Below are 18899 nucleotides of genomic sequence, written 5' to 3' on the forward strand. Positions count from 1 at the left end.
TCACTGAACCAGAGTGTATGCATCCCTGCAAACTGGAGAAGGTTCTTTAAAGCACCTCCTCATTTTTCAGCAAATGAATGCTTATTTCTATGGAAACAGAACTGGGAGCCAATCTCAGTGCTTCAAAAGCAGTGGTTTCTGCTGCCCAAGATTTGTAAAATACTGTTTTCTCTGAGGGAATTTAAACAGACTCCTATATTGGGTATTAGTGTAAATTTTGAGACGGGGAATTTAAAAGTAGGGATAATAATAATAATAATTTTGAGCTCTCTGCATCATCCATGAGACAATTAATTGGGCTGAATATAAATTGCACGTCTCTATTGAACTCATGCAGTTTTCCCATTTTAGTGGTATGCCTCGTAGCATTAGATTTACAATCATAAAATGTGACAGGATACAGTGATGTTAGTACCATGGTTCTGGGGGGGGGGACAGACTGTGTCATGGGTGATTAAAGATGCAGTTTGGGTACATGTGTTCCGAAAAAACCCAACAGGCAAATGAAAAGCCACAGCACAGGCTTGTATCTGTTTTTCCACATTATGCTTTTGGGTTTTTTTTTTTTGTTTTTTATTTATTTCCCTTCGCTGTTTTTTCTTTTTGGGAATAGTTACTATGGAGACAGTGACGACAGACCCTGACAGAGCTCACCAGGGTGGCACAGGATGAATGTGGATAGCTGGGGAAATCCAGAAACTGGTGGTAGCTTCTGTGATTATTTTATAGGGTTTTATAGGTTTTTTTCTTTTCTTATTCCTCTTTCTTCTACTTACTCAATGCAAACGGTTGGAATGGAGCCACCTTCCTTTAAATTTCACCTGCTATTATTGCTGGTTTACAGTTTCAAGTAGGAAAACTCTGATGAGGGAAGCGGGATGTTCAGGTTAAACCTCTTTAGAAGGTCTCGAGCAGGCTGATGGTTCCACGGTGTTTCTGAGGAACTTCCATGAGTTTTTGGATCGTTCCTCTGAGGATCTGGCTCCTGCAGAGCTCGGTTGGCAAGGGCTGCCCAGCTCCCTCTGTTGGATTTGTGTCCCTCAGTGTTTTAAACTCCTCCTTACGCGGGAGGAAATCGATGGGGAGTTTGATGTTGGGTTCTTTGTGTGTCAGGCGATGGGACTGGGTTCGTTCCTCAGTGTGTCACTCAGAGCTTTGACTTAAGGATAAACCTCAAACAGCAGCTCAGCTCTGGGGTAGGTTTTCATTATTAATGTCCACATCACCACAAAATTGCTCTCCATCACCTGTTGCAGGCGTGCTTTAAGAAGCTGATTCTCTTAAAGTTTGAAGGGGATTTCCAGAAAGTCTTGTCAGAGACTTCGTATCTTCTGCTTCCAGTGTTCTTGATTTTATTTTATTTTTATTTATTTTTATTTATTTTTATTTAACTTTTATTTATTATTTTTATTTAGTTTTATTTTCTATTTTTATTTAGTTTAGTTTAAATTTCAAGTCTTATTTTATTATTTTAATTTATGTTTTCATATCTAATTTTTAAATTTAAATAATTTTAATTATTTTATTAATTTTGATTTTTATTTTAAATTTTTAGAATTTTATTGTTGGTTTTTTTTTAATTTCTATTTTTACTTTATTTATTTGCAAACAAATAAATAAAGAAACCAGCAGGGCCTTGCTACAGTTTTCCGCGGGGTAGAGCTGGGGGAAACATCCCCGGAGGGGTGCGGTGTGTCCCGTCCCCTCCCATCCCCTCCATCCCCGGGCGGTCCGGCAGGGTCCGCGGGGGCGGAAGGGCCGCGGGGGATCGGGAGGGAACGGAACCGAGGGGGGGGAGGAGGGGGCGGGAAACGCCGCGGGGCACGTGACCGCGGCGTGGGCGGGCGTGGGGGGGAGGAGCGCAGCGTAAAAGTCCCCGTGGGTCCGGGGGCGGTGTCGGGCGCCGTGGCGGGAGTTGGTGTTTCCCGCGCGAGGCGGGACTGCTATTTTGAAGCGGGGCGGCGGTGCCGGGTGTTGCGGCAGGGAGCCGGGAGCCGCTGCGCCTGCCCTCCGGCGGCACCGCCGCGGTATGATGGCTGTAGGGGACGGTGAGTGCGATCCTACGGGCACCGGCGCTGCCCCCCCACCCCAACCCCTCCTCGGCGGCGTGTGCGGGGTGGGAGCCCTTGGGAAAGGGGGGTGCAGCCCCGTGGGGTCGCCCGGGGAGCGGGGATTTATGGATGCGCGCAGGTGGGTCAGGGGGCGCTGAGGGATGGGGCGGCCCGCCGGGGCAGAGCGATGCCCGGCGCCCGTGAGGGGAAAGGCGGGGTGCCGGGCTCCGCTTCTCTTCTCCCGCCCGGCAAAGCAAGGTTTGACGGTATTAAGCGTGTTAAGTCTCCTGTGTGTCAGGCTGACATCTTATCCTGATGTCCTTAGCCGCCGCCGCCGGGGTCCGGCGCTCTCGGGCGGTTCGTGCGTCTGGAGGGTGCCGGGGTCACCGAGCCCTGCGGCCCCAGTCCTGGGTTTTTTTCAGACGTTAATCACGCCTGGGGTTCTGGGATGCTCCCCAATCTTTATTATTTACATCGCAGGCGGTTTCCACGCTGCGTTTTTCCCTTGGCGCTCTGTTTGCCCTCTTGTCTCGTTGTTGGTTGCGTTATCCAGCTCTGTAAAAGATGTGACTGAATTCACTATACCGCTCTCTATAAACAAAGTGTATAAACAAATGACTGTATCTGTAGCGGTTAAGTGTAGCCACAGAAGAAGTGCCTTGCGTTGCACATATATTGAATAAAGACATAGGATGTTACTGTGTTTCCTTCACTGCATAGTGTATTGTTACACAAACCCGTGGAAAGTAGGTCAGTAAAGCCATACAGACGATATCGTGGTGTTCTGGGTAAATACTGGACATATGTTTTATCTTCATGACATCTCTTGGTTTCGTGCGACAGCCAGGTTCTTTGAGCTTAATAATTTGATAGCTTTACATGCATTATTATTTTCAGAGAAAGTTGAGAAGCGTTCATTTACCTTGCAGTAAGTTTAGGAATGTCGTAGGAGGTCTGTGCTTTTACAGTGGTTCTGTGTAGTTTTAAGTAACAGTAAGAAAGATGGTCTTAAGCCATGTACTTAGATTAAAATGAGTCTTTCAAGTGAATTTTCTTAAACATCTGTAGTAAGAGCCCTGAGAGTGACCTTTTCTTAAGGTGTCCTGAAATGTATGGTTTTTTACCTATTTTTTTTTTTTATACGTTTCAGTCTGAAACAGGCAATCAATGTGACCAAAACACTGAAGTTAAGCATGGACTGTATAGTTAAAAAAAACTGAGCTTCTTCTCTGATGCTTGTGGTTTTGTTTGTCATCTGCAAGATAGAAGGGAAGTTGAGGTCTTTGAACTGAACATGTAGTTAGCTCTTTTTTGTTGAGATGTTTTTCTAGGAATGTTTTCCTTCATCTTTTGTTTCCCTCCTGTGAAGCAAGGCAGTTCTCCATGGTGTAAAACATGGACTGTGGTAACTTGGAGATAAAGGATGCAAGCTGTAGGATGTTAAGAAATAACTGTATTCCCTAGGCAAAGCCATAGGATTTTTGTGGTTCGGTAAGGGTTGAGGCTTATAAAGTGAGGGAGGTTGTGGAGCTCTCTTCTGTATCATTTAATTCGTCATTAATAAAGGCACTGAGAACAAAGTACTGTTGAGGCAGTCAGCTGACATTCTGTGTAGGAGCTTTGAGCAGTAATGCCAGATACAATTAACAGTATGTAGGATGATTATGTAGCTGTTGGTCTCTTAAAACTACTGCTTACCACATTTACAAGGAATTCAGTTTTCTGATGTCATGTTATGAAGCTGCTAGGGAAAACAAAACCTTAGAAACCTTTTTGATCTTTTTCCTGAATTTAAATGTGGGTTTTGCCGTTGTGATTAGTTTTGCAAATATCTTGTGTATTCCCCGAATATTGGTTTAAGGTTAGTGATTCTGTAGCCTTTGAGAAATGTTTTCCCTTGACAAAATATCACTTTGTTGGGGCTAATATGTATGTCTGTTTGACTTACTGTTTGTGAGACCATGCTGATTTTCTGTAAAGCGTTGTGCAGATACCTCAGAGACAGAATTTTTAATGTATTTTACTTCATTTGCTCACAGATGCCTTACAAATGCACAGAGGATGTTTGGAAGCCCTATACAGAGGTGGTAATTTCAAAATTTTAACTTGAACGCAAGGTACTGGGTTATTGTAACCTTCTGGCCTTTTTTTTTTTTTCCCTTCAGTTTTCTTGAGCACAGGCAGAGATGTAAATAAAACATGGTGCTTAACTGTTGAATCTTAATCTGGTTTCTCAAGTAAAGATTAAAGGGAAGAGCCAGATTTTCTGTTTGCCCCCATGTTAACTGTCTCAAGCTCTCTAGTCTTTTCTGGGCAGAATGTAGAGGGGGAGGAAAAAATATAGTACTGAGTTTGTGGCTCAGCCACCAGTTGGACTGTTACTTCTGCTGTTCTGAATGCCTGCCAGAGGGAAAGCAGGCAGCATCTCAGTCTTAAAGGCACTTCACATACTTGTGTGGATGTAGGCTTCTGTTTGACCCACAAGTTGTGTTCCAAGGCTGCTGAGGAATATCAGTCAGGAACCATCTTTCCTAGCTCTGCTTTTCTTGTTCCTTGGAGAGGATAATGCCTTTCTGCCCTTATCCGATGCTAACCAGCTTAGGGTGTTTAGGAGGTCGCCAACGGAGTTGCAGAGAAGCACATCCCTGAGTAGGTTCTTCTCCTGGTTTGTGATTCAGTTACCTCCATCAGTGTTTTCTCACCTTGCTGCCAGTCAGTGCCATGATACTTTGTTGTTTCATGGGAAGGGACTATGTTGCTCCCAGTTGAACAAGGTAATTAAATCGGAAGAGTGGTGAAATCTCCTGTATAGAACTGTGAGGGGCCATGAAGGGAAGAATAAACGTAGGTTTTCTTGAGATGTTCTGGATATGCTGCAGTACTAGACATCAGGTATTTGTGGTCTTCATAAAAGGATATAATCAGCTTTGTAGGATGTATGAGGACGTATCTGGCACACGCATTTTTTGTACTAGTACATACTAAGTATGCTATTTTGAATTATATAATGAATGAGTAAATCTACAGCTTTATTTATTAGTGGATTTTTATTGAAGTGGCATACAATGGAATGATGCTTTATGACTCCCAAGAACGTGTCAGATTTCAGATGATAAAGCATATATAACTGGTTTATGAGTAAGAATTATTCTTATGTGTAACTAGAAATGCATATCAAATTATGGGGTTTTTTTTCTTTCAAAATACTTAGTTAATGTTAGTGGTCCTTGAGCACAAGAACAATTATCTTTCATTCCCTGATGTTTTTCTGTGAGAAGGCTGTCTTCTTAAGTCTGTAATCTGATTAGTAGTTTCTGTAAACTGGGGGTTCTGTAGAGCTTTAATATTTTACTTTTGACTGGAAAAAAAATAAATGGGATGTGTTAAAGGCATGGAGCCTATAGTGACATTTGTTTAACTTGTTTTGTTTTTAAAGACATAGATCATGGTAATACATATATTTCTGATGTGTATTTCTGGTTTTGCTTTTGTGTGGTAGGAGGCTTTTTTTAGACCAACAGAGTGGTGTGAATGATGGTAATGAAGTAATTGATACACTGGCCCAGAAACTGGGCAGGATGTAACGGGTGCTTTGTACCATCCAGAGCCATTTCCTGGGGGGGTGGAGGGAAATAATAACAACAAAAAAACCCATAGTATCAGAAGCTTGTTCTAGGAAACAGAAATGCATCACTTGTTCCCTTTTCTGTTCTTCTGCGGGTTTCTGATTTGTTGAGCACTCTGTGCCTACCCGGGCTCCTTTCCCCATGGTTGCTGCGCACCCCTATCCTCTTCCCTCCTTACCAGCTGTGGGGCAGGTTGGGTTGGGAAATGGCTTTGCTCCTGGTGCCTGAGAAAGGAAGGACAGAGACTGTGAGCTGGAGTTCGGTTGCTGGTCTGAACCAAACCAGTGCAAAGCTTCTGGGCCCCTCAGTTCAGGAAGGATATCAAGGTCCTGGAGCAGGTCCAAAGGAGGGCAACCAGGCTAGTGAAGGGACTTAAGCACATATCCTATGAGGAGAGGCTGAGAGAGCTGGGGCTGTTCAGCCTGGAGAAGAGGAGGCTCAGGGGAGACCTCATCACTCTCTACAACTCCCTGAAAGGAGGTTGGAGCCAGGGGGGGGTTGGTCTCTTTTCCCAGGCAACTTTCAACAAGACAAGAGGGCACGATCTCAAGTTGTGCCAGGGGAGATTTAGGTTGGATATTAGAAAGAATTTCTTTACGGAGAGAGTGATCAAGCATTGATTCTATATGATTCTGTGATTCTATGATTCTTTTCACAGTAAGGTCATATGCTACTCCCAGTGATTAACAAAGATTCTGAGTGGCGTTTTGTCTATAAAGTGCACATACCATTGCTAACAGCAGTAAACAGTGGGACAGTGAAACAGCTGAGTGGGAGAGAGAGGGAATGTGTAAATAAGCTGAGGGCTATATGAAAAAACAGTTTCTACTCAGAGAATGGGTGAATACAGTGAGGTTCAATACTGATGTGGATTAAAAATAATTCAAGGAAGAAATATGCAACTTGGGGCATATCTTAGAAAAGAAAGCTGCAAACATCTGACAAAAGCAGTTTTGGTTTTATTTAAACCAGCACGGATTTTGGAGGGATAGCTGCACTTGATTTTTTTATAGTCTGGTATAGTAGTTCCAAGTAAGTTTAGTCTTCCTGTTTCTAAATGACATTTTTAAAGTGCCAGTGAATTTTTGATCTGTTCTGGCAAACTTGTATGTGGTGGTGGTTGTTTCCCTTTAAGGTGAAATATCAATCCAGTAAGAAGATTTATTGATACACTTAATTTGGCATACAATGGTGTTGTTTGCTTTTGGAGCCTGTTTTCATTTGGTTTTAAGAACAAGTTATACAAGAAAAAAAATCCTTTAGTCTTTCACTTGTTATCAGTATTTGTTTGAATCAACCTTGATTATTCTGGACTACTTCTGATTTTACAGGGTTTTTTGTTTGGCTGTTTTTGTTTTTGTTTTGGGGTTTTTTGCAAGATCCTTGCAGAGTCTTGCAGATGTTGCAAGACTTTCTCACATGACAAATTGAATACTTGGCTTGCTGGGTTAATTTCCATCTTTGTTACCTATTAAATATGAGGAGATTTTCCTTATTGTTATATGTTGTTTTTTTAAAAAGGCTTACTGTAGTACATACTGATAAGCAAGTAAGCTATAATTGAATCATTTCAGGTGTCTGTGATACCCTTAGAAGGGAAGGTTCTGCTGTAGTATTCACATGAATCAGAAATTCCATTTTGTGTATTTAATTTATCAAAGTACCTTAGTTTTAAAGAATTTTGTTTTGGGTTTTGTGCATTCTTTCCTTTCCCAGCTCCTTTATCAAATGCACAGCAGGAAGGAGGTATGTTCACCTTGAAATAGCCTTTCAAAAACCAACCATGTCTGTAGATTCTTACAAGAAGTAACTCCAATTTAAAACTCAAAGGACTTTCACAGCTATGTGGAGTATAGGCAACAAGATTTTCATGGTTACAGGTTTAAAATTTCTATGGTACACATTCATATGCATTAAATTGATGTGAAGTTCTCTTCAACTGGGAAACGCTTTTAAGCACTCAAAACTATGGAAATATGGAGCCTAAGGAAAGGTCAGGAGAAGGGATGAATTTGTAGAATAAAGCTCTTAACAGCCTGGAGAAGAATCTTAGTTTCTTCAAATTAGGTATTTTTACTTTGGTCAAATGTCAAGTGCTCCACGATGTTCCTTGGTCACGTGTACCTAGGTAGGTTTATATTTGCTGAAGTATTCTTTTATCATGACAAATTGTTTTGTCTGTTGACCTGGTAAAAATCCTTTGGTCTATCAACATATGCAATGAGAGAAGCAGAAAGTATGTATTATTTTGGCACTGAATGATGTTCTCACAAAAGAAGTGGCAGCTACCAAAAATGCCTACCTATGTACCAGACATATTTAATGTAATTTCTTAAATCTCCACTTCTGAATGTGTGAGGTAGAGAATTGGTTGGTTAGCGAGTTCAAGGAGCATTAACTCCTCTTTTCATTCTGTGTTGTAGTATGCATGTTTTTGTGTTCAGAGATTAATATTATTCTCTAGTTCTGGAACCACAGGGATTTAAAGTAAATTTAGAAAAAGAAATCTCTCTACAGCTTACCTGCTTTGTGTTCATAACAGAGTTTTACTTTCTGCCTCTAGGACATGTATTTTATTTGTGAATCTGCCATGCTGTTTTATAACTTCAGTGTACAAATTGAGTTTATTATATGTAAACTGACCACACTAAAAAATAATGTGTTAGCTACTAAAATAATGTCTCTAATGATGGGAGTAAATTTGTCTCTGTCAGTCTCCAGCAGTAAATTCAAGCTCAGTGTATAAACCTTTTCATTGATATTACATGATGTGTGTCACATGGCCCTCTGCTCATGTGATATGTGTTAAAGGCGAATGAACATAGTCCTGCATCTGCCTCTTACTTTCACTGTGATGGAACTGATAATTTTGAAAAATCAAATCGTTAACCTCTTCAAGTGTTTCTGTGTGAATTAAGTGTTGGACATGCCACAAATAGTTTCTTCTCAGTGTATAGCAGTCATTTCATAGAATCATAGAATAGGCTGGGTTGGAAGGGACCTCAGAGATCATCGAGTCCAACCCTTGAACCACCGTTGTGGTTGCTAGACCATGGCACTGAGTGCCACATCCAGTCTCTTTTTAAATATCTCCAGGGATGGAGAATCCACTACTTCCCAGGGCAGCCCATTCCAATGCCTGATCACCCTCTCCATAAAGAAATTCTTTCTGATGTCCAACCTAAACTTCCCCTGGCACACCTTAAGACCGTGCCCTCTTGTCTTGTTGAAAGCCGTCTGGCAAAAAAGACCAACCCCCACCTGGCTCCAACCTCCTTTCAGAGAGTTGTAGAGAGTGATGAGGTCTCCTGATTAATTTGATTAACTTAGCTACAGATATTAAAACAATGATCCTTTTTTCTTACATTTCTGAACTTTAATACATCAATAGTGCTAGTAATTGTAATTTGTGGATGGTGGATTCTGAATACAATCTATTTCCATATTAAATATATTTGTTATATATTTGGATACTTTCTACAGAAAACTTGTCTTCCTTCACCAGAGGTCTTGAGTGCTCCAGAAGTTAACTACCCTTTTCAGCTTCTAACATTTTATAGGAGAACAGAACACCTCTGCTGAGGCAGAGGTATTTTACTTTGTGCTAAAGCAGAGGAATGATTCCCATCAGTTGCTGTGTTACTGCTACCAAGTCAACTTAGAATGTGTTTAAATTGTCAGAAATTATCAGTCTTTAATTCCATCTGCAAAGCTTGTTCATGTGCTTTCTACACCTTTTTCCTTCCCCTTGCCCAGAGGTCACATTACTTGTTACCATTTCAGCACCAAGCATTGTGCAGTGTGGCCCAAACAACAGGGCCTAAAGCAGTAACAGTACAAATGTTGAAGAATGGTAACAGTAGGAATGTATTTTTTTATCTTGTCACTTGTAAATTTTGGAGACCTATTTTGGGCTTTTTCTTTCCTCTTTTCTGATAAAATTGTTCTCCTGTTACTACTAGGTTCTAGACTAGGTTTTGATTCAGAAGGCTGCTGAACTGATGTCTGAGGAAAGCTGTAAAGTAAAATCTGGATAAAGCTTTGCTTGGGAGCAAAATTAGCTCCGTTGCTTGTTTTGGCTTGGTTTGGCTTTGAAACCTGTATTTAATCTTTTCTTTCAGCCAGACAATAGTAAGATGAACTTTAAGACTAGCTTCTCTTTGGGGTCAGAAAAATAATAGTGGAATATTTTATGTTTTTTCTGAGTAGATTATTTTCTGAACATATTCCTTTGTGAAACTAGTGAGGGAAACAGATAAATGCTTAGTATTATTAGAATAGGCCTGTAAGAAATGTGAGTAATTAATGTAGTAAGTGCCTTTGCCATTCCCAAATACTTTTTTTTTTTTAAATGTCTCTGTGAGATCTACTCTCTTCTTTCAAGTTTTTCCTTCTTTTTTGCCCTGTTCATTTAGATTCATGTTTTAAAACATGCCCTTTTTCTTCTTTTTTAAAGACGCTACTCCACTGGAACTGCCTGAGAAATGAGCATGTGAAGGAGTATTTTTGGCTTCTTGTTTGGATTTAGTACATTGGGGTCTATTTGAATCAAGTTGTAGCTACTTTTGCCATTAGTGTTTTTTATTCCCTGTCCCTCCACCTCATGAAATTACAGTGGAAAAAGGAAGCTGTTTTGGTAATTTGTGATTTTGCTGATGAGCATCAGAATGTGTTGCACAGAACATAAGAACCATTTGCTGACACTGAATCGTAGGTACAGTTGCTTCCTTCAGCACGTCAAAGAGAAAGGGAAGAGGCACCTTTAAGTAAAGTTAAATCCATCAGCAAGTGTCTTCATATTACTTCTGTTGCTACAGTCTCAATGTCTGGAGTACCACACTTCATCACTGTGGAGAGCAGAGTTCTGGTTTTGAATGAGAAGTTGTGTCCCAGTTGCTCAAGATGCCTCTGCCTGCTGTGACACAGGGAGGACACCCAGAAGTTATGCCTTTATGGTAGAACTGAAGCATCCTACCTGGGATCCAGTTGTCCAGACACAGGTGTATAATGCCACTGGAGGTGCCTTGCAGTATCCACACCAGTCACACAGAGCAAAGAACTGTGACAGGACACCCAAAGAGATCTGTGCCCTTCTGGAATGTCAGCTGGCAGCCAGGCAGGGTACCCCAGACTGTCTAAACTGGTTTTAGGTAACTGTGCTTAGGCAAATGATTCCGGTCCTTTGTGTCAGGACAAACAAATTCGGGCTGTATGGAATGCCTGATGGGTAAGGGGTGAAGTGCTCGCTAAATGATGAGGGGCGTTTGCTTGAAGTATGGATAAGAAGGATCAAGTAACCTGATGCATCTGTACTGCTTGCAGCTTCATTATCATGCTTGACAGAAACTGTTGTAGGCTGCACCAGTTCATCAGTAACTGAGCTAAGGACCCTTTCCCAGATGTTCCAAGTTACTGATGCAGTCTCTGTTTCTAAGTCACAGAAGGGAGGGTGGCAGTCTTGGTAGGTGCAGGATGTGGGAGTGACTTGGGAAATGCAAGGAGTTCATCTCCTTGTCATTGTTGTGCTTGGGCTTGATTTTGCAATCATGTCATTATAAATGGTGTGAAAGAGGAACTGTTAGCAGTAGTTTAAAAACATGTAGTATCTGCTGCCAGTACTTGAAAGGAAAATGGATATAGGAAGGGCATGTTTTTAACAAAAGTTACAGTTTAAAAACAGTTTGATTAAAGGCACTATGTTCTCTGGTTCGATTTTCATATTGTAGAATCATGGAACGGTTCAGGTTGGAAGGGACCTTAAAGATCATCACAGTGTGGATAGGGACACCTCCCCCTAGACCTGGTTGCTCCAAGTCCCATCCAGCTGGGCCTTGAACACTTCCAGGGAAGGGGCATCCACAGCTCCTATGGTTGACCTGTTCCAGTGTCTCAGCACCCCTCACACTGAAGAATTTCTTCCCTGTGTCTCACCTAAATCTACCCTCTACCAAATTAAAGCCATTGCCCCATGTCCTGTCACTACATGCCCTTATAAATTATTGTCAGCCTCCTGAGAAACACTGCAATTCGGTATTTACAGCCCTAATAGATATTGTAGATACTTTATCTTCTGTGATTTACTGTGTTTTGTAGAAATTCATAGCAGATTAATTCATACAGGTTGACTTGCTGCATAGTACCTGCGGAACACTCCTCTGCAGTACAGGTCTCTTCCCTTTATTGAAGACAAAACTTCTAATGCTTGCAAGTTGAATCTTGTGTTTCTAGATTTCTCAATATAAAAAAAAAATTCTCTTAATTTTTATTTTTATTTTTCCCCCCTGCTTTGAAGTTGAATGTCTGGAAGAAAACATGTACCAGAGTGAGAACGTTGACTGCTTATAGGTTTCTTCAGGAGCTTTTGGTAATGCTACATTGCCAGCTCTTCTCTGTGGGGTGTGCTTACCTCCAAAACTCTTCTTATCCATTGTGATTTAAAATTAAGATACTAACTACAAGAACAGTCCTCTGAGATGTAACTCGGGTTCAGTGTCTTTATTTAATAGTTTTCCATTTAAAATGTTCTGTACATTGCTAGCGGTTCATACAGCTTTTTATTCTTGTTATTAGTAGCCTAAATCTTTGTTTCAAAATAGTTTGGATAGTGCTTTCTCTGCTATCCAGTGTATTTTCATAGCTAAGATTTCGTATGAAGAAAATGTTTGGCCTTTAAAATTACCTAGAGTTGTAATTCCCTAGCTGTTTTAGAATGAGAAAGTGTTGCATCAGTTACATTTCTGTTTTTATGACTTCTCTCCAGCCCTGGTCCATTGGATAAATGAAGGCATGTAGTAATCAAATTTGCCTCAGCTGGCTAGAGCAGAACTGCACCTTGATTGTACCCTGTGGAGTAATGGGTATACCTGGAGCTGGGCCTCTGTGTGCTGAAGTATATGGAAATAGTTTCTGTAAGAGATATAAACAAGTGTATTGCTGTGCATGAGTGAGAGCACATGGAAAGCACTTCATCTTGGAAGCAAATATAGAGCTTTTCTTTCATTAATGGCTATAAATTCAGGCTTCGCATTTCAGATCTTCACAAATACTGTTGAAACATCTTTCCGAAGATGGAATTCCTCTAAAAATCACTTGATGTTATGTTGTTAAAGCCTAGGGGTATAAAATCGTAAAGGCCAAAGAAAGTAGAGAAGGCCTCTGGTTTCTGTGAAAAATAGTGCAAATTTTTCATGATAGCGTTTAAAAAGACAAAACCCCACAACAAACCAAACTGAACCACATTATCATTTTAGCCTTAATAGAATTAAAATATATCATTTTCACGCATTATTTTATAAGGGTATGGTGCTGAACTATAATTTTGGGACACTTCTAGTGACTGTACCTTAAGTTAAATCATGAGAATTCCAGTTAAGAGTTCCCACCAGTTGTTAAAATCAGTTCTGTCTCTCAGAAATAATTATGCATTAAAAAAATAATAATTAAAAGCTAGGTTTTATGTGGAATAAGGAACCATATGAAACTTACTTCACAGTGGAGGTTTTTAATCCAGTGTTAACTTTTAAATATATGATAAAAATGTTCTTTAACTAGGCAAAATAATTTGATGGTGTTATCAAGACTGTTGTTTAATGTGCTATCCGAAAATTCACAGATGTCAGTTGCTGGGAATGTTTGTCTTTGCATTTGTCTGAAATTCTGTTTGTGTGTTTTGAGGTTGAGCAGTAACTTCTGCAATTCTCCATATTCAATGTTCCTTTCTAATGAATAGTTTAGTAACAAAAAAATTAATTTCTCTGAGCCTTTGGTTCCCAAAGTACACTGTTGTTTTGGGATTGTTTAGGTTTGTCTTGATTAGAATGGTTTTCATGCAGGAGCAAATGCTCAGTTACTATTTTTAAGATTGTATTGCAAATGAGTTTGCTTTTCCAAAGGCTTCTAATGCAATTTTTAGAAACCAGTGTTGCATTGTGCTGTGTGATATTTATTTGAAAAGCATGTTTTAACTGATAACCAGTTTTTACATTAACACAATCATGTGTTAGTGTTGATCAGGCATTGGAATGGGCTGCCCAGGGAAGTAGTGGATTCTCCATCCCTGGAGATATTTAAAAAGAGACTGGATGTGGCACTCAGTGCCATGGTCTGGTAACTGCAGCAGTAGTGGATCGAGGGTTGGACTTGATGATCTCTGAGGTCCCTTCCAACCCAGCCAATTCTATGATTCTATGATCCGTTCCAAGCTGTTAAAAAATCTGTAAAATACTGCTTAATGCTATTTTGAAATTACTGAGATGTTGCAGGTACCCTAGATATTAACCTTTACTATTTACACTTCAGTTCGTTGCCATTAATCTGGCATATGGATTTGTGGTTTTCCTTGTTCAAAAATCTTGATGTCTGGTTCTGTTTAAGATACAGAGAGTAAAAGCAGCAGGAATCAAAATGTATTCTGCCTCAGACCTTACGCTGAGCGGGAGTGCTGTTTCCATGGCAACACACCGGCTAGTGGGGGGGAGCCTGATGCCTTTTCCCCCTTTCTGAGAGTTTACATATCCAAACACATTTATTCTTAGCAAAATTCTCTTAAAAATCAATGTTCTTAGGAAAGAAGGAAATAATATTAGTATAAGTTGTTGATATAAATCCAGATGTTTCTTGTGGTTGGGTTTTTTTGGTTTTAGTTTTTTTTTTTGATTCTGCAATCATGTAGATTCATTAGTGCAGCCTACAGCTTTTTGCTAACGCTAGAAAAAAACGTACTAGCTGTAGCAGCAATGCTCTCGGGCATGTTAAATGCAGGGTGTTTCTAATATTTGGTGGTGCTGCAAATGCTGTTGAACAAAACGTTATCATTTAAATGAAAGCTGCCTTCCTCTGGGAGGCTGTAATATTAAGCACAGTTGACCTTTTCTGTGGGAGTGAGTTCTGAATAAGCAAAGGGTAAGCAGTCACCATTCCAGAGATTTGAGCTTGGCAATTAATTTTTTTTTTTTAAGGAACGGCAGGTTTTAGAGCAGGTGATATGCGAAATTGGTTTTACATTACTGTCATGCAGCTGCGTCTCGGCCTCACCCATTTTATTTACTATAGGAACCATAGGCTGATAGGTTGCTCATGCTCAAGCATACAGATAAGTCATCCCTCCCTGAGTGGACTGGGAAACCTTTACCTTCTCCTGTTGGAATATGCTGGGGGCTTATTTTGAAGGCTGTGTATTCTCTATTGAGGCTTCCAATGGAGTCACTGGAGGTTTAATTTCTTGCTTGGTCAAAAATACACAAACCTGAAATGCTGGGGAAGAGGAGCGCAAACCCCAGAGTATTGTCTGCCTGCCTGTTTTTGTTTTGGTTTTGGCTTTTGCTTTAATCAAGAATCGGAATAGTGGCAGATCCGGTGTGTGGGAACGAATTTATTTGCATGGAGAATTTTCACCTTTTCCTCTGTCGGTGGCTCCCAGAAGATGATGTCACCTTGCAGCTCATTGGTTGTGCGGCACCCAGTGCAGGGAAGGGAGAGAAAGATGCCGGCACAAATCTCAGTGGTGGATCTGGGGTGTTTGCGAGCAGTTTTTGGTAGAATCTTTGATTAGTACTGAGGATTTACTGCATGTGGCCATGTGAGGTGCTGGGTCGGTCCTAGGGTGAGGGGATTGAAGAGCTATCAGAGGAATGAGGCGGCTGATCTGCAAGAGGATCTGTGATTGTAAGTTGAAAAATCTGGGTGGAAGGAAGGAGACAGGGAGTGCTGGTTAGACACACTGTGGGAGGATGTGTAGCAGAAAATGCATGCATGAGTAAGGGAAGAAAAGGGAGAAACGTTTGTCTTTGATAGACTGGAACGATAAAATTTATATTAAGGGCTTTCCTTTGAGAAAAATATGCAGAAATGGGCAAAATTGTTCAACCTCTGAAAAGATGTTTTCCCTTTGTGGGAATGAATGTGTAGGAGTCATTTTTTTATGTTCAGTTTTACACTGGTTAACAATGAAGTCAAAATAATATTTTGTAAGAACTTAGCATGTAGAAAATTCTGTTCAGTTCTCACTGTCATTTTATTCCTAGATCAGAGAGAGGGGACTAAGTGATATTTGGTTTTATGTCTACATTTTGTGGATTTCTGTGAAATGTGAAGCAGAATAGTTGATTAGGAAATAAATCTACATCCTTTCTAATAATTGCATTTTTATTTAATGTCTCCTTTTCTAGACAAAAGCTTTGATGATGAAGAGTCCGTGGATGGAAATAGGCCATCATCAGCTGCTTCAGCCTTTAAGGTTCCAGCACCTAAAAAGCCAGGAAATCCTTCAAACAGTGCAAGAAAGCCAGGATCAGCTGGTGGGCCCAAGGTTGGAGGTAATGTAAAGCTATTCAGATTCTAATCACTGTTCCCAGAAACCTTGCCAGAGCAGGCACAAAAGGGAGAACTTTGAAGTGTGATGTTTAATTCATGACTGCAGTATTTTTGCAGAGCTAAAAACAGTAAGAGACCCTGTTTTATGTAATTATTCATGTGTAAAGGTGTGTGTGCATGTCTGCTTTTGTGAATATGCATTTAGCTTATAAAGACCTCTCATGTTATAAATAAAATTAAGGTCTGGAGATAGTGGTTGTGTTAGTAAAATGAATATATGGGTGCCTCTTTGGAATCCACACAGCACTTATTTTATATATAAATGCACTGTGAAATTCTGTAGTAGGCCTGTGCAGATGAAATTTTTACTGTAGGTCTGCACTGTTTCACGTGGTTAGGATCAAGGATATACCACAACAGAGGTGCATATTACACCTGAGTGACTTTTATTATTACTCCTTAAACTGTCAAAAGTGTAGTTAAATTGGTTGTGAAAGATAAAAGACAAGGGCCAAAACCCTTGCCAGGATTTTTTTTGCGTGGTAGACTTCAAAGCAGTATGATGATGATGCTTGCTAATTATAATGTTTGAACATGGAAATCCGCAGTTTTTTAGGGTGGGGGTAATCTGAGAAAAGCAACTGTTTGCTGCTAAGGAATTGACAGCTTTTTTGATGGTTCATGTGCACATTCAGAAAAAATATTTAATTAAGTGGTAATATCCCATGCTTCAGGTATTGCTTTTTTATGAATAATAGATTATTTCAGTAAGGGATTTTTGTAAAAGCCTTTTTTTTTTTTCATGTTCCTATTGATGTAACATTCCCATATGTAAACTGCAAAGCAAAGAATATACACATGCCAAACAAGCTGCCTTAAGTGTTCTGATATTAATAAGATACAGCTAATGATTTGTCAGTTTATTGTTCTGCTGATGTGATCTTTGGAATTCCTAATGAATGCTAAGATTTCTGTAGGGTGGGATCAACAGTGTCATAGTATTAATTTAAAACTGATATCAAAATGAATCAAAGTACCATCTAAAAGACTTCCTAAAGGAAGTTATCTCTTGAAATTGACTCTTAGTATTACTACACAAATAAATTATAATAGTATCTTCTTCAATCTGAAGTGTGGGGGGGTTTTGGCATGCAAGACTAGCATATATAGTACCAGAACTGAATACTCAGGATTCCTGTTTCCTTCAGCATGTGCTTCTTTTAATAACAATTTATTAAATATAAATGGTTTAATGTAAAATTGTTTTATGTCTTTCACTTTGCATACTCTGCAGTAAAAATGTGGAAATAGGAGAACAGGGGAATGGAAATAAGAACAGAAGAATCACTCTGCTGATTCTTTCAATTTATTTTAAAAATCAGGCATAAAGGAGATTAGAAAAACAAATTATTATATTGGTTTTACCTTTTTCCTATATTGCCAAAATTTAAAATGAAAAAACACATGGAACAAGGACAAAATGTATGCATGCCAAACCCGGAGAACTTTGGTCATTCCTTGCTGTATAGTCTCCTTTCATACATGGGAAATACTGATTCATGTTCACATGTACATCTCTTTTTCCTCTTTATTTATTCTGTAATCATGTCTGCAGTCGATTTTCAAAATTTAGGATTAAACGTTTGGTTGGTCTTTGTAGTGTTGATTAAATTGTTCCTTGAATGCTTGCCTCTATGTGCATGTAGGGTGTGGTTGTGCAGACTGCTCAGGTGCTTGACCGTGGGGAATTTTTGCCTCAGTATTTTATATTAAGTATGTTTTGCCTTGTATTATTCACAAAATGGCTAGAAGGTGGAAATTTGCCTTCCATTTGTTGACTACCTCTACACATTTCTGCTGTCTATCAGGGAGAAACCTTTACAGATTTATTTTGTTACATATAACTGTATGCTTCCTAGTTTAACCCTTCTTTGGTGTTTTCCTCCTTAAAAGTTTTCCTTGAATCGACCCTCAATATTTTATTTTTAGCATTTTCTGTATATCACCATTGTTCAACAAGGCTGCTGTCACTGTTACCATTTCTAGCAGCTAGTTTTTGTCTTTGCTTTACTCCTGCTGCTCATCATTTGTATTTTTTAGTGTTTTCCTCAATCTCCATATTTCTTTTGAGGTTGCCAGTGTTTAAACTGGTCTTGCCCAATAACAAGCTTGTTAGCAGATAGAAGTGTTAAATGTCAGTGCTATCTGGGGGAGCCTTATAAGTGCATAGCATTTCCAGATCCTACATCTCCTAGCCTATTGAAGAACATTAATGTAGACACCAAATGTATTTCTTAAGTCAGTCAAGTAATACTGTCTTCCAGATGTGAGGAGTTTCTCATAACATTTTTCATACTAACAATGGTATTAGATAAAAAGTCTGTACAGTTCACTGTGCCAGCTGACATTAGTCAGAAATGGCTGCTAGAGAAGTGTATGTGAACAGGACACATGCCTAAAAGCACATGGTCATTACAGGACAAAATGCTGGGTTTAGAGATCTTTATTCCACAGAGAACTGGGGTCTTGAAGCATCCAGTTAGGGCATCCTACTCTGCTTGGGACTTCATGGATCCTTATGGAAACGAAGAACATTTGATGCTCTTTTGCATCTGCTTTCTGTAGAGTTTGCTTTGCAGGTGCCTAAAAGACATCTGAGATTTTTCTCCAGCCTCAATTTTGCCATCTTTATGGAGAAAATAAATGGTTCTGGAAGTTGTCTGTGCTTGCTAATTATTAATATCCTTCTGCTCATGACTGCATTCCAAGGCTGTAATCACTGGGAATGCAATTTCTCATCTTTCCCTCATAAGCACTGGCTAACTACAGGTATTTTAGACTATTTTAGACTCCAAACTCCTCACCTCCCAGTTTTGCCACCTGTTGGTTCTGCTTTCCAAAGTCTTCTCTG

The 18899-nt window shown here is 39.8% G+C and overlaps 1 protein-coding gene across 25 annotated transcripts in view; it reads left to right on the top strand.

Annotated features, from left to right (window-relative positions):
• The window catches only part of CLASP2 (cytoplasmic linker associated protein 2), a 137337-nt gene that overhangs the window by 40108 nt on the left and 78330 nt on the right, over nucleotides 1-18899 (top strand). For 23 of the 25 annotated variants that reach the window (XM_030444450.1, XM_030444458.1, XM_030444452.1 and 20 more), the window contains exon 8: nucleotides 15844-15990. In XM_030444450.1, coding sequence (XP_030300310.1) covers nucleotides 15844-15990 — 147 coding nt within the window. Of the gene's footprint in view, nucleotides 1-1984; nucleotides 2049-15843; nucleotides 15991-18899 lie in introns of those variants that run through there. The other 2 variants (XM_030444473.1, XM_030444474.1) reach the window with 2 other exon arrangements.

The sequence above is a fragment of the Calypte anna genome, chromosome 2 (assembly GCF_003957555.1).
Source record: "Calypte anna isolate BGI_N300 chromosome 2, bCalAnn1_v1.p, whole genome shotgun sequence".
Taxonomy (NCBI): Eukaryota; Metazoa; Chordata; class Aves; order Apodiformes; family Trochilidae; genus Calypte; species Calypte anna.